Raw genomic sequence first — 27,701 nt, 5'->3', positions numbered from 1 at the left:
CTGACCATTGCCGTCCTTGGTAATTGTGCCCGATTCTCATCTCCCTTCAGTGCTCTGTCTGGGCTTTCTCCCAATGAGCTGGATTTTTTCCAGTGGAAGTGGAGGATGGTCGTTTATACCCCAGACAATGTTTGGTAAGCTTCATAGCATTGAACTGACACATTTCATATATCAAGGCCAAATGTTAGCCATTAGGTAGAATTTCAAACTTCAACAAAGTCCACACCTCTAGGAAACAATCATTTCTCTATACAGAAGGGAGCCCATACTCTCTGTACAAATTAATGAGCATTGTTATCAGGCTTGGATAAAGTGGGTTTCCACTAAGTTTTCTGGCATGCTCTGACCACAACCCTATTTGAAACTCATGGAGTTTGTTTTAAAGTTAAGACGCTTAGCCCGGACACCAATCAAATGACCTCTTTCATTCTTGATAAGAGTGGTAACACATCCAGCCAGGGTGACGCAAGAGACTCATTCACAACTACATGTTGTTCATGACGTTGCTTCCCATGGAATATCATGAGGAACATTTTCTTAAGCTTTGTTTAAGGGTTTATTTTTATATTTAAAGCTGCGTCTACCACCATGTGTAAGTTGGAGAAAATCTTTTTAAAACTGGCAGGAGATGATTAGAAGGAGTTAATTTCATGGCAAGTAAAACCAGGAGGGGGCTTGTTGTAAACACCGTCTGCAGCCTGAGCTCATGTCTGAAACCGAAATGCACAGAAAAATGAGGGATTGAAGGAAAGCGAAATAAGTGTGTCAACCAAAGGATGGCCCAGTGTATGGATACAAGATGCAATGTAAAGGGGATATGATGGGCTGACTTTAGGTGAGCGTGCCTTGGTGTTTAGTCTGAACGCAGTAAAGAAAGGCATGGGGGGGCCACTGAGCGAAAGGAAAACAACAGGGGAGAAACAGGGGAGATGTAGAAAGTCAATCCAAAGTTATGAGAAAAAGGAGGAGGATTTTGGAGGATCATCAAGAATTTGCCTTTTAAGGGGTACAGTCTCCTACTTCCAAGCCTTACAAGCTCTTGCGTACTAGCCAAAACACTCGAGGGAAAAGCAATAAACAACAGAAAAGAGCTTGTGAGGAGCAAAAACAATTTTCACCCTTAAGTAATTTTAATGAACATGCCTACCTTTTCAAAAAAAAAAAAAGAAAAAGTCAAAGGCACACATGGCATCCCCATCTCATAACATGTACATTATTTCGCTGAATAGGTGGGTAATCTTTGGGACAAGAAAGTCATTTTCTGTCTGCAACAAAGAGACCACTGCAGGGTAAACAAGAGAGGCCCTCAGTCCACCCTGAGTCACTGGATCCTCCCGCAGCATCCCAACAGCTGCCGAGTTTTTCTTGGTCGTCCCCCGCACAATACCAACAATGTGTTGTTGCTGGGGCTAAGGAGTGACTGCCTGTATCTGGGAGCAGGAAACGGAGGGGAGCTGAGGAGGAGAGATGGGTGGGGAGGTAAGAACAGAGAAGTAATTGTATATGTAAGAGTGAGGCAACCGTAGCAGAAGGGGCAGACGCAGGAGGAGAGCGAGACGGAGGGGGGAAAAGGAGAGACGCACGTTGTCTTCGGGATGGGGGCACCGGGAAAGGAGACGGAGATGAAGGAAGCGCAGGATGAGGACATGAATCTGAGTTTTGATGCTTTGAAAGAGGAACCAGGGATGTAGGGAGAAAAGGAGGGGGCCAATCAACAAAAGTCGTGTTTTACAATACAAAGTTGGGGGATTCTTGAGGTAGCAAGCAGCGAGGTGTTTTTAAAAGAGCGTGTTTTGATAAAAGTTGTAGTGAAGGGCAGAGAAAGTGTATACTTCAGAACGAGAGCCAGGAAAAGGGGAAGGGCCTCGGTCTCCTCCTCTCCAGCTGACAAAAACAGCTGCCCAGGAGGACGGAGGTGGAGAAGAAGACTCGCAGGGTGAACGGACGGAGAGAAGAGACCCGACCACCTATATGGGTTGTGTCCTGAGCTCAGACTGGTGTGGGGAAGGAGAGGTGCAACCGGTGCCAGTGGTCCAAAGTTCGTCTCTGAAGAGAAGGAGTCTGGAGAGGAGTGACAGCAGTAGGATGAGGCTCGCTAAGGTTGGTATATGTGAACTAGGTGTGTGTGTGTGTGTGTGTGTGTGGGATGAGACTTTATTTAGATCTTCACATGGCTGTTTATGTTTTGCACCATAAGGCCTCACATGCTACAGTACTTTTGAGATTTGCTTACACTCTGACTTTAGACTTGAAAAAGCATGTTATTTCTACCATTTGTAGCACATGGCTGAGGAATCCTGAGGATATTGTGTAGATATTGTCAAAATCTCTGGGATTGTTATTGCTCAATATATGACTGCAGTTGTATGGTTCTGTATCTGTTATTAGGATCATCTTGAAGGTTTATATTTTAGGGCTAATACTGTGATGTATCCAGTTTCTGTCCACAAGTTTGTTTTCTGGTTGTAATTTCTTCTGTTTTTGTCTCACACCTGGTTCTCATTTATTTATTTTGCACCTGAAATAAATAACTCTCTCACACTTGGCATTAGGGATGTGCAATATGGTATAGAATTCATATCACTATATATATTATAATGGGTAGCGGTAACAATGTGTATCACAATACGATTTGTATATACCGTATATTCTGGACGATAAAGCGCACCTTACTATAAGCCGCACCTACAACTTTTTTTGAAAAAAAAAACAAAAAACAAAAAACTGGAAACACACATATTAGCTGCACCAGGCTATAAGCTGGTATCTCTGGTTTTCCACAAGGACACAGCAGAGGGCTGCATCCTTAATAAATCTGCTATTAAGGACGCAGGACGCAGCCCTGTGTCTTCAACGCCGAACTATGGATTTGTTCACACCGAGCTTACGTGCAGTGGCTCTATTTCCCTCCTGTACTGCCAGATCGATACTCCTCAGCTTAAAAGCTGCATCTTTTTCTTCATGTTGTTTCCATGAGGGGGTATGAGTTTGAAGACATTTTTCCATCGTGCTTGCTGCTAGCTGTGCTTGCTGTTCTAAATGAAAATTAGCACTTTCTTCTTTTATTTACAATTTTGTACTTCCAATCATTCATTTCCTGCTAAAGAGCCCCCTGGTGGTTGAAGAAAAATCAGCAGAAAAGCCGCCCCTGGCTATAAGCCGCATGGTTCAAAGTGTGGGAAAAAAGTAGCAGCTTATAGTCTGAAAAATACGGTATCTTACAATAGAAAGGGAAACAAAATCCCATACTAATTGAGAGTAATGTATATATTTGTATTAACACTTATTTTCATCTATGTTATTTGTTTGTAACTTTTGTTTTATGCTGCTTCCCATCATTACCAAGTCTTCCTTAAAAAGAAATAAAATTTTAAGTGAGACCTGGCAATCTTGGGCAGCAGCATAACAATGATGAAGTGGTTTAATAAAAGTTAAATAAAGAAATAAAAAAATCGATCTCTATATAGAACACAATAACCTTAATGTAATGGATGTCTACATTAAATCCTGCTTTTTATTCCCGGTATTGTGACTGGAACTTGTAGTTAGCAGCATTGCTGCTATTCAGTTGACTACATATGTCGTTATAAGGTGGTAAAGCAAATTGCTTGTATTTTCTCTCTTTCACACACTTTGCAAATTAAATTATACTGCTCCTGGTCTGACTGTTTTACCCTCCTGTGGTCTAATCTTGTGCATGTCCCGGCAGAGAATGCACCAATCCTGTGTGTGTTTTTACAAATCGCTTCCCCGCTGTCTGACCGTGGCATATGCAGCACTCCTCCTGAGCATTGTGCTAAGACTGCGGGAGTTAAACACGAACCAGGTCCAGATAATTGATGTTTTCGCATCTGCCTTTTTAATGTGCTCTTCCCTTGTACTCTCAGCCATGCTGCTTCCTGCATGCTCTGTTTTGATTCCAGATGGCTACGTCATCAACAAACATTACCGCGGTTAGCCAGTAGACTGCAGAGCTCTATCGTAGGCCAAATTTCGTTTCTACTGTATTCCTACTTGACATTATTTTGATAATCATCTCCCACCTGATACTAGTTCAAGGTGTTCTCTGTTATGCTGTTCGATACTAAAAATTGTTTCATTTGGTTCTAAACAGTCTATTTTTTTTTAATTTAACCTTTATTTATGCGGGGTTGTCTCATTGAGATCTACGATCACATTTACAAGACAGAGACATGTTTGATAAAAACAAAATATTACAAACACAGCAACAGAAAAAGTAATTAAAGGATTTGACTCAATTAAATGAGTTAATAAAATATGAGCTAAAAATGCCAATGATCTCATATCTAGTCCTATTTTAGCCTATGTCCCACCTGGTTTGAGTTCACTAATCATCTCACATCTGGTTGTAGATTAGTAATTATCTTTTAAAGTATTCTTCAGTTTTACTTGCCATGTCTCATCTGGTTTTAGTTTGCTAATGAGCTCTAAATGGATTTCAATTCACTAATCATCTCACACCAGGCTGTAGTCTTCGCTCCTGCTTTGTAATCTTTAAAAGGGGCAATATTAAGTATTTTTCATGCACATTGTGTCATTTTATAGCATAATCAAGAAACAGTTACCTGCAGTTGTTGTAAAAATGCTGTATATGCCAAACACTACTTAATTTAAAAAGAAATTTGACTTTGCAATTTGCTGTCTTGAATTAGGGCCTCTTTAAGGAGATCCTACTCTTGCTCTTTGATACACTGCAGCTAGCAGAGCTTGTTGTGGATGCTCAAACTAGATACCTTGTCCACTGATGACGGCGGATAAACTGCTTCTCTGTCACTGCAAGTTGTTTCTTCACCATTAGCACATTTAGCACAAAGTACATGATGTTGATTGACAACACTAAGACCCAGCTCCTGGCTCTGATTGGTTATTTTTAACCAGAAGTCTTGCTTTTCTTCAGTCAGCTGTAGCAGCTCATGGAGTAAGTGGAGGAGATTGATCTGTTCACAGATCATCTCACACTACACTGTCACAACATTGTGACAGCTTTAACAAATATGTAATTTTTTTTTTTTTATAAAAGTTACATACTGTAGCTTTAATGTGCTGGTGGTGTGCTTCCCACCTTTGACCCGATTGTTTTTGTAATAGACTGCAGACCTCCTCTGCAACCTCAAACTATATAGAGAAGGAAAACTAAACTATAAATTGAAAGATTTGAGTACAGGAAAGGATTAGATTCCAAAATACAAAATTCCCTTTCCAAGTAATGTGAGAATGTATTTTCTTTGTTTAAAACATGTGGATAATCATGGCATCATAGCACATCTGCGCAGCTACAATGGCTCTGTTGTGGCGACCATAGCGATGCCGCGAAGCTATCGTCATGTAAACACAGGCAGGCCGGCCGCCTGCCCTGGAGCCACCAGAAGAACACTCAGAACCCCGACCTCTGACCCACAGTCACAATGCTCTGGAGCGTGGCTCCATTTCATCGTGTTCTATGAACATTCTACATGTATGGGTGTGTGTGCCTGTGTGTGTATTTGGTCCCAGTGGCTCTGTATCACATGCAGAGCAGCGTGGGAATGTGAAGCTTTCTGGACTACGTCATCCTGTGGTGACTGACCCGGACAACTAGGGGTGTGGGAACTGGTCGGATCCAAATTATCCTGAGCAAGAGGAGACAAACATGTATCTATTTATGGTCGTTTTTCTAATGATGCATCCTTTTAAAGTCATAATTTGTTGATGTTTTCGAAGACGCGTGAGGCATATTGCTGCTCAGAAACGTGAACTTGATGATTTGTTTGTATTTTTCTGGCATGAACCACATGTATATATTTGTAGACCAAACCAAGATCTTTCTGGACTAACAAGAAAAAAAACATTTCTCAACATGATTGCATAAAGAACTGAAGACATGGCAACAATATTGGGAAAGAGACGCTTCTCAGAATATAAATAGGTTCCTCACATTAAATTCTTATTTATTTTTACAAGGCCTCAGGAAGAAATAATTAAAGATCCAGTGAGTAGTAGTATCAGAAAACTCATAATGGGATTCTTTTCAACAATTACGCTTCCTTATGCCAGGACTCTTGCGTAGCAGAGTGTCAGTAAAAAAAAATAAAACATTTTTACAGCTGGATTCTGGATCAGAACACCACATGGCAGCAAGAGTCAATACCGTTAAAGGGGCAGTATTCTGCAAAAGCGACTTGGAGCTTTACAGCTTGTAATAATATCATTCTGTCACCAAAAACATACCAAGAGTATTATCTTGATTCCTTGGGGGACCTAGCTCCACCTTTGAGTATGACGTTCCTCCTCGGAGCTGCAATTTCCAAGTTTCAAAGCTTCCAACTCACACAGCAGCTCTCCCCCATGTCTCCCTCACTCAGCTCCTTCAGACTAGTCAGAAGTAATTAGCTAACATCTGGTGGAACTGCACACTATCTGAGCTCATTATGTGGTATAATCAGTGAAAAATGTTGTGAAAGGGTTAATAAAGGAGTGATGTTGTGATGACTTCCTGAAGGCAGAGTTACAGAGGTATCAGTTTTGAAAGAAACAGAGGCCCAATTTCAGGGAGTAAAATTAGGAAGTAAAATGTATTTTAAGCCATATTTGATACATACAGCAACTGAAGGTAACAGTTTCTTGATTGTGCTATAAAATGACACAATGTGCCTGGACAACATATAACATTGCCCCTTTAAAAAAATAAATAAATAAGGTCCACATGCTCTGCTCAGGTGATTGAGTCATAGATCAGAGGGGATACATGTTCGGGTCTAAATGTTTTGAGTTTTGGAAAAAAGATTGAAAACAGTCACATTTTGGGATTTGTCCTCAACACTCACTAGCTATGACTTCTTTTTATTAACTCATCTCTGTTGATATGAGAGTTAGATTTTTACAGGCAAGCAGACATCTGACTTGTGCTCCAAAGGGCACAAGTCTGAGAGTCATTAGCGGACTCGCATGTAAGTCAAACATAAATACAGGAGTTAGTCTGACAACTTCATTTGGCAGAGGAAGGAGAGCAGTGTGCCTGCAGCTTTGTTCTAAAGCTTTCACAGTAACACTAACTAGGAGAGTTGTCAGTTTCCCTAGTGTAGATATGTATGTTGGCAGGAGGTTAGAACTTCCTAAAGTCACAATGTTCCTTGAAGTCAGGAATTTTTAAGTGTTGGTTCTGGAAATTTAATTTAAATTTCAGAGACACTTGAATGGAATATTCTGAAAATGTTTTCATCATGGTTCTAAGCCTGAGCAATTCAGACTAATGCCTAACAGACTGAGTTTGTTTGAAACACCATTCAATTCTTAATATTTGTATGTTGAACTTTAATTAATCCTGAAAAATATCTATTGATTTTATTTTAAATATTTCAGCATTTAAAACTGTAATTTCTACTGATTTATTTTGCAGTAGAAAAATAACTACTGCAATAAAATATTTATATCCTTTATTGCAATTGCAGTGTTTCCATTAAATTAAAAAATAAATACATTTAAATCACAAGTGAATAGGTTTGTTCACTTGGTAAGTCATTAAAAATCCTGGCAGTGATGGATGTAAACAGCTACATGAGAAATATTCACAATTCAGCCATGGCGTTAGCGCTCACCTATCAACCATCAGCGGAGATGTCGGCATCTTATTCAGACGTTGGAGCGACAAACCCTTTGTACTTGGGAGTGGCTACACTTGCGTCATTTTGGGGAAATTGTGGCTGGCAATTTTACAGAAAAGCGATGGATTCAATACTTTGGAATAACAACTTTTTATGAATTGTGTGACGCTGTGAGAGCTCTGGTAAAGCCAGCTGAACACTGTTGTAAGAAAAAAAAATCATCCTACTCCTTCCTGTCGTCTTCTTTGAGGTTTTCTCCTGTAGTATTAGCCGACTGTTGATCACACAACTTGTGTAATTCGAAGACTGTTTCCATTGCAGTTAAGTGAAATACATAAGGTTCTTTGGCAGAGATAAGTTTCCATTTTAGCACAATCCTATCTGTGGAGATCAGCAGATGTTTTGTACCGACAGATGACAAAAGGAAACATAGTAAACAACAGCATTTTTTAATAAAGGTTATGCTCACAGATAACACCTCAATGGTCTGGCTACTGACTTTGGGTTGGTCCATCTTGTGAAGCTAAGATTCAAATTGTTGACTACCTTTGGTTCAAAATGTTTTACGCTCCTTATTGTTGCTTACAAGCAGATCCATATTTTCTGCATGGATGATATTTGTTATCCATATTGAAAACTTATGACAAAAGTTTTCAGTATTACCAGTAAATAAATCCATTTGATACATTCTCATTAGAAAGACCTTTTTTGGTCATGTCATGATCATTATGTATTTGATGAGATGACTCAAAAGGCTCTTTTTGCATCAGAAAAACACTCAAATTTCATAATCTGAAATAGGGTGACATTTGGACATAAAATATTTGTTGATTCTTCTAGTAAGCAAGAACTTAAAACTGCACACATACTCTTTTGCCTTTACTTGCACATGCTGTTAACTTTCAAGTCATATAGAAACTTGGCTTTGTGTCAGGAGTTTTATATATTTTTTGTTTTCCTGTAATTTATTTTCAAGATTAAGTTTAGATGACCAATATAGGTGCCTTTAGCCACAAGCATTCACAGCAAACACACACCCGTCAGAGGAAGGAACAGTGACCAGTGAGACTTAAATACAGACACACGCCTCGTCCCCTAAGAACGGCAAAGAACTTAACAGAATGAAAATAGATGCAACCCTGACACTCCTTGATGTGTGGGGAAGAAAAAAGGAAGTAAATTCCCCCAATAAAGCCCATGCCTTTGGAAGACTGTCGTAGACTGGATTCCTGTGGCTTGCAAACAAAGATCTGTCCCAAACTCCAAGATGGATTTGAGGAATGCTGCTTGTTTTCATGTAGCAGTCACACAGATGAAAGCTGATCGAGGGAAAAGAGGGGGAAAGACACAAACCATTTCCTCCCTCAGTACGTCTCCAACAAATCCCAGCTCCGCCCTGAAAAGAAACACCCTCTCCCGGGAAACTATGCACCAAAATATTTTCTTCTCTGACACGCAAAAATGTTGAGCTGGACCCACCGAGGTCTTCACAGAGAGGATTTTATCAAATGCGAACAAGTGCTTAGTTGTATCCTTTCTGTATCTCATGTGTTCTTCCCCAGGTTTTTTGCACATTTAAACAGCTGTACCTGATCAGGTTTTGGCTTAGTGCTGTCTTGTACAATCCATCATTGTCAAGCTACAAAGCCCCCTGCCCCTATCTTGACCCACCCTGTCCAGCCTCATTTCCTCTTGGCCAGGGGTTCCTTCTCTGTCCAACTCTTTCAAATTTACCTCCAAGAGGGGTCCAAGGCCTTCCTTTTCCTCTGGACAGTAAATTCCGTCTTGCAGACAGAGCAGAAGACCACCTGTTGTTCCCTGTAATTTGTCAAGCAACACGGAATACCTCAGTTTGTTGTCAGCTGGGACCATTTGCTGTGCAGTGACATTTAGATTCATGATTCAGTCTCGGTGTTTACCAAAAGAGTATGAAATGTCTAAATTTATTACCTTGGACTCAGTTCCATACACAGTAACCACAACTTTCTTCCAGAATGACCCTCCCCCACTTTACCCACAAGTTAACCCCTCATTCCAGACCAAGCACCGACTTCCTGTCTCACTTGATCCCCTCGTATGTTGTTAGTCCACCTTTTTTCACCTCTTTATCCACTCCTCCTCTCTGGTTATTTCTGTTCATGCATACCAACTGAACTTTATACACATTCTGCCACAATAGAGCCACAATTTGAAATGCATTTTATGGGGATTCAGTGTGGCTGACCAACAAAGCATACTGTAAAGAAAAAAGTAGATTCCACAGTAAACATCTTTTTCCTTTTATGGTTAGATGGCATTGTGATAGCAGAATTTAGTTAAGAAAGGAAAATGTTTTACCTATAAAGTAAATGTACAAATGTGATATGTGCAAATTACCATTTCACATCAAATTAACGTTTTTAAATCTTTTCATAGTTTATGAATTTTTCCCGTCAATTTTACTGTTTTTCAAATACAGAAATATTTCTTACACCATAGTGCTGGAGGGATACGGTGGTGTGGAAACATTCTGTGGACTGACGAGACAAAATCTGAACTCTTTGGAAGGTTTGTGTCCCATTTGGCATAACAGTAACACTGGAAAAAACATATACCAACAGTAAAACATGGTGGTGGTAGTGTGGTGGTCTGGGCTGCTTTACTGCTTCAGGACCTGGAAGTCATGCTGTGATCAATAGAACCATGAATTCCACCAAAACATTCTGAAAGAGTTGAACCAACTTGCATTCCAAAGCAGGTCAATTATCCAGAATACACAAGCAAGTCCACATCTGGATGGCTGAAGAAAAACTAAATTTAGACTTCGGAGTGGCATAGTCAAAGTCTTGACCTGAATTCTATCAAGATGCTGTGGCATGAGATTAAAAATGCTGTTCATGTTAAATCATCCAATGTGGATGAACTACAACAATTCTGCAAAGATGACTGAGCCAAAATTCCTCCACAGCTTGAAAAGACTGCAAGTTATTGCAAATGCTTGATGGCAGTTGTTGCTGTTAAGGGTGTCCCAACCAGTTATTAGGGTTAGGGGGCAATCACGTTTTTAAAATTTGATTTCATTTTATTTATTTATTTTTTTTATTTTATTTTTTACACAGGGCCATGTAGGTTTGGACATTATTTTAAGAATCCAGATATGCTTTAATCTTCTCCACAACTTCCTCCATGACCTGTCTGTTGTTGTGTTCTTCCATCTTCGTTACTTTTCGATCTCATTAACAAACATCTGAGGCCTATTTGACAAACAACGACCAGTGATTGCATTGGATTTTTTTATGGTATCAAAATAAAGGGGGCTTAATGCAAATGTCCACCACACTTCCAGTATATATACTTGCAAAATATTTTTTCCTGTTGCACATTTAAGTGTTACTCTGTGTCCTTTTCATACATAAAATTCCAATAATATACATTAAAGCTTGTGCTTTTGATATGAAGGAATGTGTAGAAGTTTAAGGCATATGAAACCTTTAACAGGGCTCTGTAGGTCTCCATTTTTCAGTCATGAACTGGAAATCTTTGAGAAGAAAGAACAGAGTGCATTACTGCACATGCTTTTTGGTAAGTGGGGGTCGGGGGGGTCTTACTACACATGTCATAACTCAAACTTCTATTTGGCACTACTATACTGTGCAGCCTTCTCATGAGTGCAACACATATGGAAGTGACTAAGAGACTGTAGGAGCAGACAAAAGTCTCAGACTGGAGAATATTAAGAGCTTAAAGTTAGAGACGGGCAACTTGAAAGGAATGCATGTGCATTCATCTATGAGTATAAGGTAATGTTGACTATAAGCACTTTTTTAGCTTTAATTATATTGAACTATGCATTAAAAAAATAAATGCTTTTACTATTGCAGAAATAAAACTTGGAAAGATTAGTTCAGCTTTCAAACACTGCAATCTAAAGTCACAGTTTAAAAGATTCAGTTAAAGAGTTCAAGCTCTTGGATGCAGAGAAGTTCTAATTAAAAACTGGATAAATGTGATAAATTGCTAATAATTTTTTTTTCAGTTGCAATTTTCTATTTCACCACTAGGACATGCTACTGACCCACAGTGAAGCATTGCTGCCTCTGCTGGGATGTTTATGCATAGAACGGACTACAGAGAACTTTTAACAGAGCAAAAAAATAAATAAAAATAGAGTTGGATAAAGAGAGATTTTCTCAAAGTTTAGATCTCTAATACTCCATAAAATTGATATTGTTAAGCTGATAATTAAAATGAAGATGTAATATATTGAACATGTAGTCACAATAATCCTAACTGTGAAAAGCAAACGGCATATGACTTAAACTTAAACCATTCATTTGCAAAAAAGTTATCAGCAAGCAAACAAACATTAAATCAGATGGAGATGTGACCACAAAGTGAAAAAGTGAAATACTATTTTTTAAATATACAGCTGTAAAGTTTTTCAGAAGACAACTGCATATATGAGAAGTTTTTGTCTGGTTAAATAAAGTACCACAGCACTAAAACAAATTTTTTAAATATATTTGTAAGTATCTAATTTAAACTGTTGACTGGAACTTTGCTATTTTAGTGCATTCAGTGTTACAAGCTGTTTATCATTACATAAACTGTTCTACGGTGATTTAACTATCAGTCTCTTAATACAAGTAAGGATGAATATAGCTAAATCTTCTTTAAAGTGCATCTTCAAGGTTCTTTTAAATGGCAAAAAAACATTATCCGAGGCAAAAATTTGGTTACCTTAATGAGTCTCTAAATGCAAAGACAAAGCTATGCCTCAAAAAAGAACATAAGAGTTTTTGCATCCCAGGGGCCTACATAATTGGATACATAATTGGAGGAAAGCCTAACCAAACAGCTGCCGTTTGACTGCTGAGCTCAAAAGTGTTCAATATGTTCATAAATAGTTAAAACTTTCTGTATGTGCAGGTTGTTTTTATCTGCGTAGGCTGTGACGTTCTCCTTCAGTTATGTCACTTTCGGCTATCGTGGTAAGGGCGCCACTAGAGGCAGAGCAGTAAGCAGGGTTAGGTAACACCAGTACTAGCATCCTCACCTTTTGTTTTGAAATATGGGCCGTATTTGCACCAAAATGAAACCAAATGAAAAGTTGAGATGTTTCCAACTTTGTAATTAGCTGCTTTTGTTACAAAATCTTTTCCACATAAGAAGTCTTGCAAGTCTAGAACCACCTTTAGCCACTGTCTGTAACATGTGAAGGCATATTAGGGACATTGCAGATAGAATAAAAAAATCATGAGTAAATTTTCGACAGAAAAATTGTGAAATTTTTAGAATAATCTCAGAAATATTCTAGAAAAAAGAAAAACAGATATTTCTGAGTTTCAAAATTTGAAACTTTTGACACTCAAATTTTCATTTTTTCTAGAAATTACCTGAGATTGATCTCAAAATTTCTGAGTTTTTTGGCAGAAATATATTCCTTTGTTTGTTATCTACAATGGCCCCAATGCTGTCGTAGGAACGAGGCAGAAAATCTTGATTTTATTATGTGTTTTTTTTCCTATTTTTACCAAAAGATTTTAATAATTTATCTTATAAACATGGCATCCGTGAGTCTAAAAGTCAAAGTTGTGAGTTAAATAGGTTTCATTGTTTAAATTATAATCACAAAACATTATGAATAAAACTCACCCTTTCAAGCACTAAAACAGGGCTTGAAGGCTTGAAACTAAGAAGTTTCTCCGCTGACTATATTATTGGACAATTCAGCCAATCTGAAATCCAGGCCCTAACGCTCCCCTCCTGGAAACGACCAATCAGGCTTTTAGCTCACAGTAATAGTACTCCACACATGGATTTAGCTCCACCTCGCAGTCCCAGATCCCAGGGAGGACCAGAGCAAAGAAAACAAGTTACCTCACACAGTCTGTAGCAGAGCATGTAACAGATGGCTTCACTGGGAATGAGGCGCTGCGTCTGAAACTAGGGGACATGATGAGCGGGAAAATGAACAAGGTAAGATTGGGAGAGGGGTCAGACAAGTCGGAAAGTTTGAGGGTTTGGTTTTAAGTTATCTATGACTGACTTGTATGTCTGAGTGCGTGTTAACAGAGTGGAAGACGGATGTATGATGAGGAGTTTTCATGTGCAGCAGTGCTTCTTCAGAGTTGGGCTCTTTAGTGGTTTTACAAAACTATCATTCAGGATTTTGGGGGGTTAAAACTTGATCTGCATACCAAATTCTAGATTGCATTTTTCATTTACAGATATTTTACCTCGTCTTTTCCTCTCTCTCATTGTGTTTGTATGGGAGAAGCATTGACTTCTTGCCGCCCCTCTCTGGGAACTTGCTCAAAGTGTCGCACTTCATTAAGCTGACATTAGACGTTATGAACAGAGGGTCATGTGACATGTTCAACATTCTCACACACACTCACAATGTTTCAGCTATTGCTCATGAGCAATTTTAAGAATACACTGGAAATATTTATGAAACTGGTTATTTCAAAGGCAAACTAGTTGGTTCTGATTATTCTGAAAGTGTAAAATTTGGGTGTAGCTTTCTAATGATTTCTTCTTTTAAATTACAATGTTTTTCCATCTGGGTCAACATTTCCTTTCCAAGGGCAACAGCTGCACTACTTGGATAGAAGGCAGGTTTCTCGTCATTACCAGGGTGACCATTATATAATGAAGTTGGAGGAGTTAAGTCTTTGATTTGTAGCTAATTTGACCAATCATGTGTATTCACAGATGAGTTAAAGTAATTAGAGGGTCAATTTTAAAAGACAGGTCAGCATTACAGCATTACTCTAGGTTGGTGCTCAATTGTGACAACACTCCGTGTGTTTGCATGTACAGCTATGGTGCAAAGGTTTCCCAAGAGCAACAACACAAGTTTTGTGTGTTTGTGTCTTTGCCGCAAGTATTGATTTTTAAAGTTAAACACAAGGAAATTAGATTTTGACTCATTTATTTAACTTCATTTATTTAAAAAAAAAAGTGATGCACTGAAAAATATTTTTTGCAGATTTCTGATCTCAGTTTTTGTAAGCCTTTCTAGACAGATCTGAGTTGAGCACAGTTTCTATTTGCTAATTCTCTATAACAGTGGAGAAAACAGTACCTTTCAGTCTTCCGAATTATATAGATGGAGAGGTTACATCACACTGTTTCTTGCCTGGTAAAAATCAGTCCCTTGGTCTATGCTTTATTTTGTACAGTGGGTCTGGATCCTCGGCTATTGAGAAGTGATTACTTGCTGGAGAAATAGACTTTGAAGTTTTAACAACTGGATCTTATTTTACCCAATCACTAACCTATCGCCGTGACATATGTAATGCCTGTTTGATTAAGTTTGCCGGGTACTGTGTGTGCTGTAAACAACCCTGTGGTGAGTAGGGCTACAACATCTTTGCCAGCAGTAAAATGTCTTAACCCTCTCATGGTCTTAGCGCAATGCTCAGGAAGAGCCCAGCAAATGTCATAGTTGGACAGCAGAAAGTGGAGGGGGTTGTCCCATCATACCATCAGTTCCCAAAACCACATTTAATGAAAACTCATAACCAGCCAACCCAGACTGTGCACAGAGTAAAAAGGTTGCAGAGTTCAAATGACCCCATCTCTTAAGAACACGGGAGGGTTAAGCACTCCTCTAGCTTCAACTTTAATTGGTCAATATTTGGAAGTGTGGTTAACACGGACTGAATGGTTTTGTTCACACCTTCCACTGCCATTGACAAACTACAACTAAAATGACGTGGAATAGAAACATCAATGTTCACAACTCCGAGACAGAGAACTGAACGCACAGGAGAATCAAGAGGAAAAACTTAGGAAGGCAATGGCCAGCCCAGGGTTTTGCTGTTATATTAATGCAAGTATGAAATATTCATAGCGCACATTTCAAATGTAGTTAGTGTCTGCTACTAGCAAATAACTTTAATCAGTTCATACTGATTAAAATTGGTTTTCAAGCAATTTGCCATTTAGTTTGTTTGGTGCCACCCTATGAATGGGAGTTGTGTTCCCTTAGTTGGCACAGCCAATGTAGTCAAAATCATCTGGGTTGGATGAAAAGAGTCTCAGCAGATCCTGGTGGGCAGGTACAGCTGCAAATTTAAATTTAAAATTCACGCCATACAAGCTTAGCAGTCGAGCAGAGAGTAGCACAGACTTGGAGGTATGAATTAGGTCTTAATCCATTCTGTCAACACAAGGTCGTTTCAAGAATTTCTATACTGTCAATATAAAAAAAGCATCAAAACATAATGTCAGGTTGTCAAGATTTAAGCACTCACTTTCACACCCAAGCCTCATAAAAGAATGACATCAAATGCATTAAGCAACTGCATGCTGCAAAGACAGAATTCACTTTGTGGTGTTTGAATATTGCAAGATCTTGTCATACCCCAACAAGATGATGTAGATTTACAATAAAGATTTAAAAATTGTCCAAAAGATTAAAAAACAGAATTTGCACATTAAAAAAAAATATAGGGATCCTAAAAAAACTACAGTGAACCACAGCAGACCTCTGATTTTTCATGGTTCACTTATCACCTATTTATGTATTCCTCTGTGGAACATGACTCCAACTTTGGCTATTTAAAGATTTTTTAGTAGCTCATATCTACAATATTCAAAACAAAATGCATCTCGAGAAGCTGAAATATCTAGGCACAAAGCCACCTGATATGCTAATGATTGCCGTATATAAAAGCAGAAAATCCAGAAGCACCAATCACTTTCCTTGGCACTGATTGGCTGTTATCCCAAAAGCAGCTATAGAAAGATTATGAATGTTAGCTTCTGTTGTAGTCCCAAAATGGCTTCTACTGTGTTTTTAATGCATATTAAGGTACATTTTGTTTTTAAACCATTAAAGTAGGCAGTTCTAAGTATTTTTATTGGCGGGTCTCAAGTATTTCAAGAGGTTGTGATGTCTTACTCTTATCGAATACCAGGGGTCCGCTGTAACGAGTAATGACAGACTGCTTTACTAATATGTCCAATAAATTTTGGCTTCCATCCTACTTGCAACAAGAGGAAAAACAGATTCGGATTAACAGCTAGATAACATTGTCCAACCTCTCCAACCTTTCCTTTTCTGATAGCAGTTCGGTCATTTTTCTTTCGTGTGAACCCATGTGGATGAACGGACGTCAACACGCATTTTAATCAGATTGGAAAGTGGCCTTGAGGTGGAAAAGTCCCACTTTCTGAGAAAACTTGGGCAGGAAATTCAAAGAAGCGTGTCACCTTCCAGCCAGGCTTGTGGGCAGCAGGTCCCATGGAGATACTTGGTGACCAGAAATACAATGCCGAGGCTTGTGTTCGGCATACAGTCGGTAGTCTATATTTGTAATTACGGGGTGTAACTGAGAGGTTTGATGGCACATGATGGTTGTGTTTACTTGGGACACCCTCTGGTCACTGCCAACCAGGAAGCTGAAACAGAGGCTGGTTGACGTTCCCTGGAGGCACATGCAGTTACTCTGGTTGTAGATCAACACTAGTGGCTATTCATTCCCATCTTTAAAACGGCGTGAATGAGAAGGATTTCCTTCGAACTTAGTAGAAGCTAAGAGAAGAATTTCAGATTGTTCGGACAACAGCATTACCCTGGGTAAAGTCAAATACTTACTACACATCATAGCACAGCTGGAACATTTCTAACCCTAGCACATTTATATTTGACATCATATGCATACAGAATGAAGTGTCAGTGTTGCTGTAATAAGAAATTCTCTGTATGTCCCAGCCGTGTTTGGACCAGAAGTCCTACTGGGGGAGCGGAAGTGGATCATGGCAACATGCTGACCTCACTACAGGAACAGGCAGTCTCTGTTTCCCGCACTAACTGTCCCACCCTTTGGATAAATGCAAACACACACACACACACGCACGCACGCACGCACACATGCAGGCTGACTTCCATTTATTAATACGCAAGAGGTAATGCCAACAAATGATGCAGGGACCCAGATGCTGGTGGAAGACTCTCAATGGAGGGTGGAATTCAAGCTTGCAAGAATCAACAAACACGTCAGTGAATGGCCGGCCGTGTTGTAGTGCATAAACTTAGAGGCTGGTTGAGAATGGATAACTTTGGGCGGTTGAGCTCCTTTAAAACAAATTATTCTTAAGTTTTGAGGTCATATTTTTTATCGCCACTTCAGAATCTCTGACCTGCAGATACTGATTCAGCCACTTCCGATTTCCCTATAAGAACTATAAATCAACAGTGCCCCGGGATTTTTAGTCCTTTATGACTAACTGATTGTACTACTTTATTTGCGCGCTTGTTGGAGCTCATAGGTGTGGTTTTCCTAATGTGTGCTCTCAGTTACCTTAGAAACCCACAGTCATGATAGATGATCCGACGCAAACCCCCTTTTGTCCAGACCAATGAAGTTTCAGGCTTCTTCAGTCCGTTGTCTGCATATGGGATGGAGATGAACCTCATGCAATGAGTGAAGTCTACCAGGCTTCTGGTGCAGAGGTACCTGGCAGCCCATCAAACTCTACTATTTAGATAGTATACAAATCCCAAATTAGCTCATAGCACATATTACAAAGACCTAAATAAATGTGAATGCAATAATTCCACTTACTCAAGAATTCGGTGCAGAAACATAAGGCCATTATGAGCACAACGCTTCCGCTCAAGCTAAAGGAACAGCGTCCATGTTTCATTTCTAACAGAATACAGACACAATTAAACTTCAGCGCCAGTCATTGAATAATTTCTTTCTCCATTTTACACTAATTTCTGTTTATCAAAACATAACATAAAAAGTAATAACATTAAAACCAGTTACTAAGAGCTCAAACTTACAAGAATCTTCCGTGAAGCGCCGCCATTACACCCCATATCTTTTTCAATATTAACTTCTTTTCATCAACCTGCCTAATAAAGGTCCCTCCCCCTAAGGTTACATTACGTTGCCTTAGTTTGTCGCAATTGGTCAACTTCGTGAGACGGGCAGCTGCTCATTCAATCACATTAAGAGAAAAGGGAAACTTTCCAGTGAGCAGTTCAAGAACAGACAAAATATGGGAATTAACAAACATATCTGAATAAACACTTAAAGGTACCATTTTCAAATGAAACATGTTACATAAGTTTTTTATTTCTTTAAAGAAGAGGGCTACAGATCAAAGGCATAAAACTTGTTTGCTTTCCTGTAAGACGTTCATGGTGTATGCTAAAGTTTTCTCCAGTTTTGATGAACACCTTTTATATTCAGTAATAGTTTCAGAAGTATTCTTTCTGGCTGTTCTACACCAATAGAACAAGACTGGATGGATTAAGTATTAGTTTGGTCTAATAGCCATGCTGCTCATTTTGAAACATTCCATGAGAATATTTTCAAGCAGCCAAAATGGGCTCTTTGCACCTCAGCTTCCGCGTTCGGGGTAAAGCGGCTCGATTGTTTCCGATCCAATACAAATATCATTTACATTAGGTGCTTGCAGTGGTTGGCCAAGGTCTGTACATCGATCCGAAGCCCCAACAAGTCAGCTGGAGAAAGGTTTTAAGATGTTCGCCTCGTTATACATCCACCGACACGAAGGTGAGTTTTACTTAAACTTTGTGGCTAACATTAACGTTAGCTTATGCTAGTAGGCAATATTCTCGGACATTGTTCTTGTAAAATGTGCTATTTAAGTATCTAAACATTCTAACGGACAATGTATTCATCTTATTTTCAAGTATATTATGTGTGTTTATTGTTAGTGTCACAGACTAACGGGGAGGTTACGGTTCGGACTTTTTACTTACGAAGCCTGACGGAGCTCAACAAGACTCATAGCTTGACAGTAGCTATGAGTCTTGTTGAGATCTGGTTCAGCTGTTCAGGTTCAAAGTTGCTGCTTTTAGAAAAATATGTTGCTTCATGTCTCCGTGTTATTTCGTTTTATTACCTTTGCATGTTTCTTGTGAAGAGCTCAGATAGGACGGTGTTTACAGCAGTATGTACAGGCGGATCAGTTGCTCGGCTGTCTGGCTCTGGTCTGCTCTCTCGTTCCCATATACTCGCTTTTTCAGGCTGAATATAGAAGTGATTCCATGGAAATAACTCAGGGAGGCGCCTTTATTTACCATCCATATCCCCGGTAGTTTTAAGCTGATCCGGAGTGAAGTGAAGGCTGCAAACTTTGCTGTGCGGCGTTAGCTGGTAGCGACAGATATTTACAAGCCATCTTCTTAATTCAGGATCGCTTGGAAATTAACGAAAACTTAAAAGCCCATTATATTAGGAAGACAACAATGTTAATAGTATTGTTTTTTTGCATCTGAAATACGACTTGGTCTTTTCTACCAGTCATGGTAACTCAAAGCGGAAAAAAGTGAGCCGCATTATATCCTGGAGATGTGACGTCAACGCCTTAGGTGCAAAGAGCCCATTAATCAATGGAAAAGTGTTGTAGCTTTCATTGAGCGAGCTGAGCTGCAGTGTAGAGGCAAAATGGTGGATTTCTGTTCACTCACTAATACGAACACTGACTGGCCAAAGAACACCTTGTTTTATCTATTATTTTTTGTAGATACAGTGCCAGATTTATGACTGGAGTAGCATTTCTAAGCCAGCTAGATAACAGAAGATAGGGTTTATTGAAAAAAGAAGCAATTTTATACTTCATATGTGACAGCCATTATTTTTAATTAAATGTCAATTGAGGGAGCCAATGTATGACAAAGGAAATAGCACAAATCAGATTTTGTTAAATGTTGTGCAATTTAGGTTAGGAGTTAGTCAGGAAAGAAGCCTTAATTGATTATTTTATCATCTTCAAGAGAAGTTTATGTGATTAACTGCTATTAAGCAGCAGCTCTTTTACAGAACAGACTGTAAACACCTGCCCCTCTGACTGCCATGTGAAGGAACGTGGCTTTGCTTAGACGGAAGCTGCGTTCACATTAGAAATGTACGCAAACTTTGCCAATATTCTGCTAATGTAAAAAAAACACACACACAATTTCACAATTGTGATGTTTCCATAAAATAAGAAATTCAATTATAATCACACGTGGTTTGCAACAGTGGCAACATACATTTGTTGATTATGTGACTCACGTGATCTGAACAAATTTTTCCATTGCAGTTTTGTGAAATTATATTTCAATTAAGCCAATAAAGCGCCTCATCCAGGCAGCAAAACTTTTTATCAAGAAAAGGAGAGTTTGCAGTGTTTCCATTCAACAAATTAATTTTCGAAATGTCAAATTGCGCAATTATGTGATCAATGGAAATGTAGCTTGAAACTAATGATCTGACAAAGGGAATCATGTCACAGTAAGTGAAAGAGAGGTCTATGGCCCCAGCTCATCTGGTCACAATCCTGCCGTCAGGACGGTCTGGTCAGAGACAATGTCCATCACTGTCCAAATATCAGCACTATTTTAGAGTTTCCAGATACGTGTGGCCTTGAATGACTCGCACTCTCTCTATTTGTTTTTTCACATTAGTGAATTTCATGTTTGTGTCCGCCTTACCGAATGTTGAATCCAGCTTCTGTTCTGTGACGGCAGGCCGAGAGGGTTTGGGTTTGGGACTAGGGGGTGGGCAGTCTTGTTAGAAAGCAACTCTTTGACTCCAGAAATCTCTGATTCCTTTTTTCCCTGTTGAGAGGCTAAAAATATCAGAAAAAGGAGCTTGTTGTGTGTCGCAGATGTTATCCTGGGAAGTCGGGGTTTGTTGGTGGGGTGGGGGTGTCTGTCCTGGAGCACATAGGGACAGGAAAAGGAAAAAGGGACTGCAGTCTGTTTTCACCATCTGTCTGCAGGGATATGCACATCTGCACGTGAGCGTGTTTGGAAGTGCAGCTACTTTCTGCGAGGGCTCAGGTTGTTGTTTACAACTTGTGTCACTTCTGTGGAAATGTGGGCAGGCCCTGACTGGCGGAGCCTATGAGTGGTCACATGTTGTGTGCTGGCAGTGGTTTGTCCAGGATGCCTCGGTTCCTGAGGGAGTAGAACAGGATACTTGAAGGTAAAATAGTTCATGCTGCTTTAGAAGTGTTTGGAATATTCTTTGTTGTTTATTTTTAGGGTGCAGAAGCAGCTTCTAGTGATTCATACAGATTTGCTCTTGCAGAGGAAAAGGTTTTTTTTATTCAGTGCAGCAGTGACAGTAATTACCATCCTGGGGACTGAGCTCGGCATTACGGATTGTTTTTAGTGACTCCACCAGCTGTTTCTGTGTTGTAATCCTCCACAAAGCTGTAAACGTCCTCCATTCTGGTTTCCTCTGCTGGACTCCCAAGTCGATATGAGGAGCAGCTTCTGGCGAAATACATTCTAAACTTTTAGCCACTTATTCACATTGCAGAAAGCCTAATGCAGAAGTGATGGTATGATCTGACAATTATGCTTTGATCATTTTCTGGACTCATCATCCACTTTTTTTCCACTCATTTTGTTCTGAGGTCAAATACTAGACAAATCACTACAAGTAAGGGACATACAGGTAAAATAGCCCTTCAGTTTTATTCTTACAAGAAGCTAGGAATTAGCATCATATTTGGAAGATTCTTGTTGTATCAGAATATTTCCTAATGGTATATATAAATGGTTTGTTTCTTGTCTTGTGATCTTTCAACATTTATTATTTCTACCATGACATCCAAATGTTGCGACAAAAAATGATTTAAATGTGGTGTCGGCTTCATCGCAGTCATACTAACTGCATCTTAGGAATTCAAAAGATGGCTTACAACTTGGGTAGACATAGCGTACTGTTTTAATTTGGTGACATTTCATTACAACTCTAGGGCAATCATAGCTAACCAAAGCACCTCTCGATGTGGTGCATTCAGCTGGTGGTGTGGATGAGTTTCCAGTCCTCCATTTTTGTATTGCATTGGGAAGGCTTCATGTGGGGCTGAAAACAAATTTCCTCCTAAATAAACCCTATGCATAAATGTATTATTTTGTAACTGCACAGCTTTTATAAGCAAGTGAATTTTTCAAACTGAAATGAGTTTTAGCTCTTAACATTTTAAAGATTGGTGTTTAGCAGAGTTGGAAATGGAGGTTCATTGAGTGGAACCTCAACCTCATTTAGTTGTGGTTTCCCCCTGCAGTTGCCTTACATGAACCAGCATAGAGCAACTTTACAGCACCTTATAGAGCACTCAGTGGCTGAGTCGTGTATCACTGTCTGACCATGATTGCGTGTGGTTGGATTATATAGTGATCGTGATTGTGTCTGAAGAAGGAAGAATGCTGCCAGCCTCTCCTCTGTGTGTTTATATCTCAGCCCACATCACCACTGCGGCCTCAGCTGACAGTAACTGGTTGCTTTTTTAAACTCGCCGCGGCCCCATGAGGATGCTAATGCCTGTGTTTGTGGACACTTCACAAAACGATTGCAAAATTTTATGGAGGAAACTGATTGCATGCTCTCTGAAAATTGATATAAATGCTGTAGGATGGTTGCAAAAGCTGTTTGTGTTCTCAATACAGCCTTGCTTTAATTAACTCATCAGTTAATTGCTGTATTGCTGTAATCTGCTGTATGTATCACTGAAGCAGCAATGGTTGATGCCACAAAACTCATCTTGCTGGCTGAAATGTGAAAAGTTTGAGGATGGACTACTGCTTCAGGATAAATCCATAACTTTCTAGTTCACTTTTGGCCGATTACGCATGCCTGTTTTCTTTTTGTGTCTCTCTTTTTGTTTTGTTTTGTTTTGTTTTGTTTTGACCTGTCAAAACCACTTTTAAGGGTTTCTAATTTCTCTTAGAGTGTTTTCACACCTCATAAGTATGCTCTGTTCAATCGGGGACCAAATTTGCAACCTTTGCTACGTTTTCAGCTGGTGTTTGCTTTTATACTGAGAACAATTTTTCTCTCTCTCACACACGAAAGACTAAGATTACGCATATTCACTATTAAAATATCACATACATACACACAAAGCATACAGACATACTATTCTGAATGATAGGTCAAAAATGTATGTGTGTGTGTGAACTAATACTTGTCTGAATGAATGAATGAATGAATGAATGAATGAATGGGGATGAGACTTGTATTGTCTGTGTGAGAGTTGTCACTGAAGAGGTGGGGCATAATTTGGAGGTCAGGGGCGCAGTGAAGTTATTTTCAAGTTGGATATTAGATATCGGCGCTCCGCGGAGTAAGCGGCGTTTAGGTCAAGGTTGATCCAATTTATGAATGTTAATTTCAACCAGCCGTTGTGTTGAAACACAATTGCTTAAGTCTGAAATAAATCAATATGGCCCAGTTAAACTCATTCCCATTGCATTTCCCTTTAGATGTTTCTAACAAGAACACATTTTTAAGTTAAGCTAAATGCAGTGGTGGGGAGGTTAAGTCTGTAAAACATCTACCTTGGTTGTTTCTAAGCGTAATGGTAAAAAGGCAACCTTTCACCCAACAATATCAAATGACATAACTGGTATCAGCCCCCCTGAGCCACCCACCGTGTGCACCTTCACTGTCCAGGTTGCTGTGATCAGAGTACACTTGTACCGGAGTGGGTCAGACGCTGTTGAACACAGCTGGGTTAGGTGAGGTGACACCAGGCAGGCAGCTGCCCAAACACAGTCAATTCCCAGAACACAGTCAGAAAAGGAAGGATAATAGAAAACATGTCCAAACGGTCTGCTATTCTACTGTTGCTAAGGAAAAAACCCTACCCAGCAAATGGAGAACCCATACAAAGTGCCTTGCAGATGTATTACCTTCAACAGTAAAGTTCAGTGTATATTATTGGATTTTTTTATGACAAACACAAAGTTTAGGTGAAGTGGAGGAAAGATGACTCTTTATGTAATCAGTCATAGACATGCCAACTAAAAAGACTGAGAAAATCAGTTTGAGCTAATAATGGAATTAAAGTTTCAATGTACTGTTAATCAGCCTAATATATAGTACTAGCATTTGCTGATTCTACATATAATAAATAAGGAATAAAACAACCAACAAATAATGAAAATCAAAGGGTTAGAAGGAACTTATCAGGCACCCCAAGAGAAAGCTCTCTGGATTTATTGTGATTCTAGTTTAGCTCAAAGGGAAGATGACTAAGGAGATTAATTCAGTCTTTATAGTCTTAATATAACAGAACAAAATATCAGTGACCAGAGTTATGTCCAATTAGACACATGTCATTACGGCCTAAATCCCAGAATTTCTAGCAGTCTCTTTATCTCTGGTAGAAAGAGAAGGAAAACCTTGGGGCATTTTTCAATTGACAGTTGAGGCAATGCTATAATTCATGTGCTCTTTCTAAGCATGTTATTATGTGTCAAATATGTTCCGTGTGTGTTCATGGTCTTTGGTATTAAATCTCATTCTAAAACAAATCTTTTCACCACTGTCATTTCAACTTTAAATGCTTTTCCCAATTTCTTCTCATTTCTATCTGGTTCTTGCCACTTTGACTTTTTTCACATTTCAACTTGTTTCTTCTTATTTCATCTTCAGTCTTGAAAATGCGTGTGCAATAAATAACCAAACTCTTTTTTTGTTTTTCTAAGTGATCCATAATACTGGCATATCTGTGATATATTCAAACCTGGGAATTGTCTATTGTTTTATTCCTTAGTCTTCACTGTAAAACTCTTAAAATCATGTTATTTTTTATGTCTATGGAAGAGAATTAGGGCCATTAAAAATATATGAGTTTAATCTCAGAAATCTAACTTTTTTTTCTCATAATTCTGACTTTAAATTCACAATTCTAATTCTGTCAATCTATATCAAAATCCAAATGAATAACCTTTCATTCATCAGTTATGCTGTTAGCATAATAATGCGGAAATACATAATACGGAAAATATGAAAAATTATTGCATAACTGATTCTTATTTGCTATAGGATTTGTAAACCTGCTCTTATTCCACACTGAGTCTTTCTCCAAAATTAGTTGGTAGATTTGAGTTTCAAGACTAGATTTGTCTGATGATGCTAAGTTTAAAATCAGAATTATGAGAAAAATGTCCCCATTCTTTTTTTTTTTTTTTTTAGTCGACCTAATCCTTTTCTGTAGATATGCCATGTGTTTATATGCAACATGAATTCCCAGATAAACACAGTGTAGTTTGTAGCACTAAATTTGCTACTTTAAAATTTGCTGCTGATTACTTGCGATTTTCCAAAAGACGTGCCCATGTTTTTTCTTTCTTTTGTGAACTTCTTCAATTATTTATCTTCAGATGAGCCCTTGTTTGTTGGTGTTGTAGTGTTCAAATTCACCAAAGAGTCTCTGGAGGGATGACTGCAGCACATGTACTGCTGTCCACACTGACACACATGTTCACATGAGAAAAGGACCCGGTTCGTTTCTCATGGTTTCACATTGTCCAGCTGTCTTTCAGCTGTTAGATCAGCTGAATTTTCTTTTCTTTTTTTTTTTCTTTTTTTTTTTGACCTGTAAAAATCTATTCATATTTTCTCTTGTCTTGCACCCACACAGTTAACACACAAAAACACAAACAGAGATGGGATTATAGGTGAGGCATGGGCGGGAACCACAAGGATCATTACTGGAAGACTGTTACACAACCAGAAGAAGTTCAAGAGGCAAAAGGTGCAGAGCACTGATGCTGCTATTGTTGTGCACATACAGAGCTTTCATGCACGAAGAAAAGTCAGTCAGACAAACAGGTTAAAGCTGGTCTCTCAGAGCTCCTGTCATAATTACAGTCCTCTCAGTCACTCATGCATTGCCTCATTGCTTTGGTTTTGTAAAATAGCTCTGTTTCTAGTGTCTATGTGGCTCCTGTTAGACATCTGAGGTCAAAACAGGATTCTTTCAGTGTTTCTGTGAGCAGGCATCCACATATTGCTGCACTCTAGCCAGTATCAGGTGTCTGTACTCAGTCATTCAGCAGTGCTGTGTGTGTGTGTGTGTGTGTGTGTGTGTGTGTGTGTGTGTGTGTGTGTGTGTTTGTGTGTGTGTGTGTGTGTGTTGTTTAACAGGCAGTGAAGGGAGAGCCCCATGTCTTCAAGGAAAAGACGTTCAAGAAGAAACGGCAGTGCAGCGTGTGTCGACAGAACATCGACAACGTGGGCTCCTTCTGCAGAGGTAAGAGTGTTACTAGGCTGTCGGGATGAATAGTTTAGACAAAAGAATCAATGTAAGTTTAAATAAGTTCCAACAGTTTGGTGATTGTTTGTCTGTGGACATAAAAAAGACTGTGCTCTTTCTACTTGACTAAATTAAAAAAAAAAAATTCTGTCATTTTTATGTTTCTTTCAGTCTGCAAGACAGGCACCCACAGGAAGTGTGAGGGCAAGGTAAGAGTCATCCACAAAGACTTTGCAAAATGGTTGAAGATTTAAATGTCAGTGAGTAAATATGCCACACATGAAGCATGGAATGTATTTCTTATGCAAGCTTCCACTTGTAGTCAGAAATCTACATTCACTCACAAAGGGGTGTGGATGCCATATTTGGAATCCATATATTGATTTCTAAAAACTAATATCATGTTCACAAGTTTGATTTTGTTGTTAGTGTTCTCTAATCTCCACAAAATCAAAATTATACTTACACTTGGTATTCACTTTGGGGTTACAGCCAATCAGCACCAAGTTACCATGCCAAGTAAGAAAGTGTCTATTTAGCTTCCCAAACCTCATTGTAGACATGGTGTATGAAAAAAATCTACCAACATGCAGCTTTTCCAGGAATAATTTGGTATTATTAGTAATTTTGAAAAATCTGCATAGGGGAATCCACTATAGTGAGTAGAGTCATTGAAATGACATGTTGTATGATCTCTATGCACTCATTCTACTCTATTGATTGCATTTACTCTATATTTTACAAAAAATAAAATAAAATATGGTTTATTTTGGTGGTTAGAAGCAGTGTGAGTAGTGGGCACACTTCCATTACTCCGCTGATTTCTCATAGTGTTTTTGCTGATTTTGAAAATGCACTCAGCTCAACTCCGCTAATGCGCTAGCAGCAGAACTAGTTTTTCAGTCAGCACTTTAGCACTTTAGCCATCTTTGAAAACATTTAGCAAACTTCCCTCAAATACATTTTTTTCAGATGAATTTTGAAGCACTAAATGACTTTGCTGTTTTGTACATTGTCATTTGAGTAAAAGTTTACATTTGTGTTGAAACTTTGATTACCTTCCTATAATGACTCATATAAATGAAT

At 38.9% G+C, this 27,701-nt stretch overlaps 1 protein-coding gene and 1 long non-coding RNA gene across 3 annotated transcripts; one reads left to right on the top strand and one right to left on the bottom strand.

Moving 5' to 3' along the window:
* The first annotated feature begins 1,357 nt into the window (after positions 1–1,357).
* Positions 1,358–26,884, top strand: LOC103152762 (tensin-2-like). 2 transcript variants are annotated; one of them, XM_007573362.2, is made up of 3 exons: positions 1,358–2,100; positions 26,507–26,612; positions 26,787–26,884. In XM_007573362.2, the coding sequence occupies exons 1-3, from the start codon at positions 1,972–1,974 to the stop codon at positions 26,867–26,869; spliced, it is 318 nt and encodes a 105-aa protein (XP_007573424.1). In that variant the 5' UTR covers positions 1,358–1,971; the 3' UTR covers positions 26,870–26,884. The 2 variants fall into 2 exon arrangements, 1 of the variants encoding a protein (XP_007573424.1); XR_001658810.1 differs by lacking the exon at positions 1,358–2,100 and adding an exon at positions 13,433–13,559 and having other exon boundaries at positions 26,787–26,881.
* Positions 16,889–19,182, bottom strand: LOC103152761 (uncharacterized). The gene is made up of 3 exons (XR_477748.2): positions 18,385–19,182; positions 18,161–18,244; positions 16,889–18,073 (listed from the first exon to the last, which is right to left on the bottom strand). It is a non-coding gene; the product is annotated as an uncharacterized LOC103152761 (long non-coding RNA).
* Positions 26,885–27,701: the final 817 nt, after the last annotated feature.

This window comes from Poecilia formosa, unplaced genomic scaffold, assembly GCF_000485575.1.
Source record: "Poecilia formosa unplaced genomic scaffold, Poecilia_formosa-5.1.2 Scaffold326, whole genome shotgun sequence".
In the NCBI taxonomy this organism is placed as follows: Eukaryota; Metazoa; Chordata; class Actinopteri; order Cyprinodontiformes; family Poeciliidae; genus Poecilia; species Poecilia formosa.
This window is presented reverse-complemented; position numbering and strand designations above follow the sequence as displayed.

Bases quoted from the DNA above. Each gene is read 5' to 3' on its own strand.
- LOC103152762 (XM_007573362.2), top strand. From the start codon at position 1,972: ATGGGTTGTGTCCTGAGCTCAGACTGGTGTGGGGAAGGAGAGGTGCAA. The intron at 2,101-26,506 runs GTTGGTATATGT...GTTGTTTAACAG, and splicing joins GTAGGATGAGGCTCGCTAAG to GCAGTGAAGGGAGAGCCCCA. The intron at 26,613-26,786 runs GTAAGAGTGTTA...TGTTTCTTTCAG, and splicing joins CGTGGGCTCCTTCTGCAGAG to TCTGCAAGACAGGCACCCAC.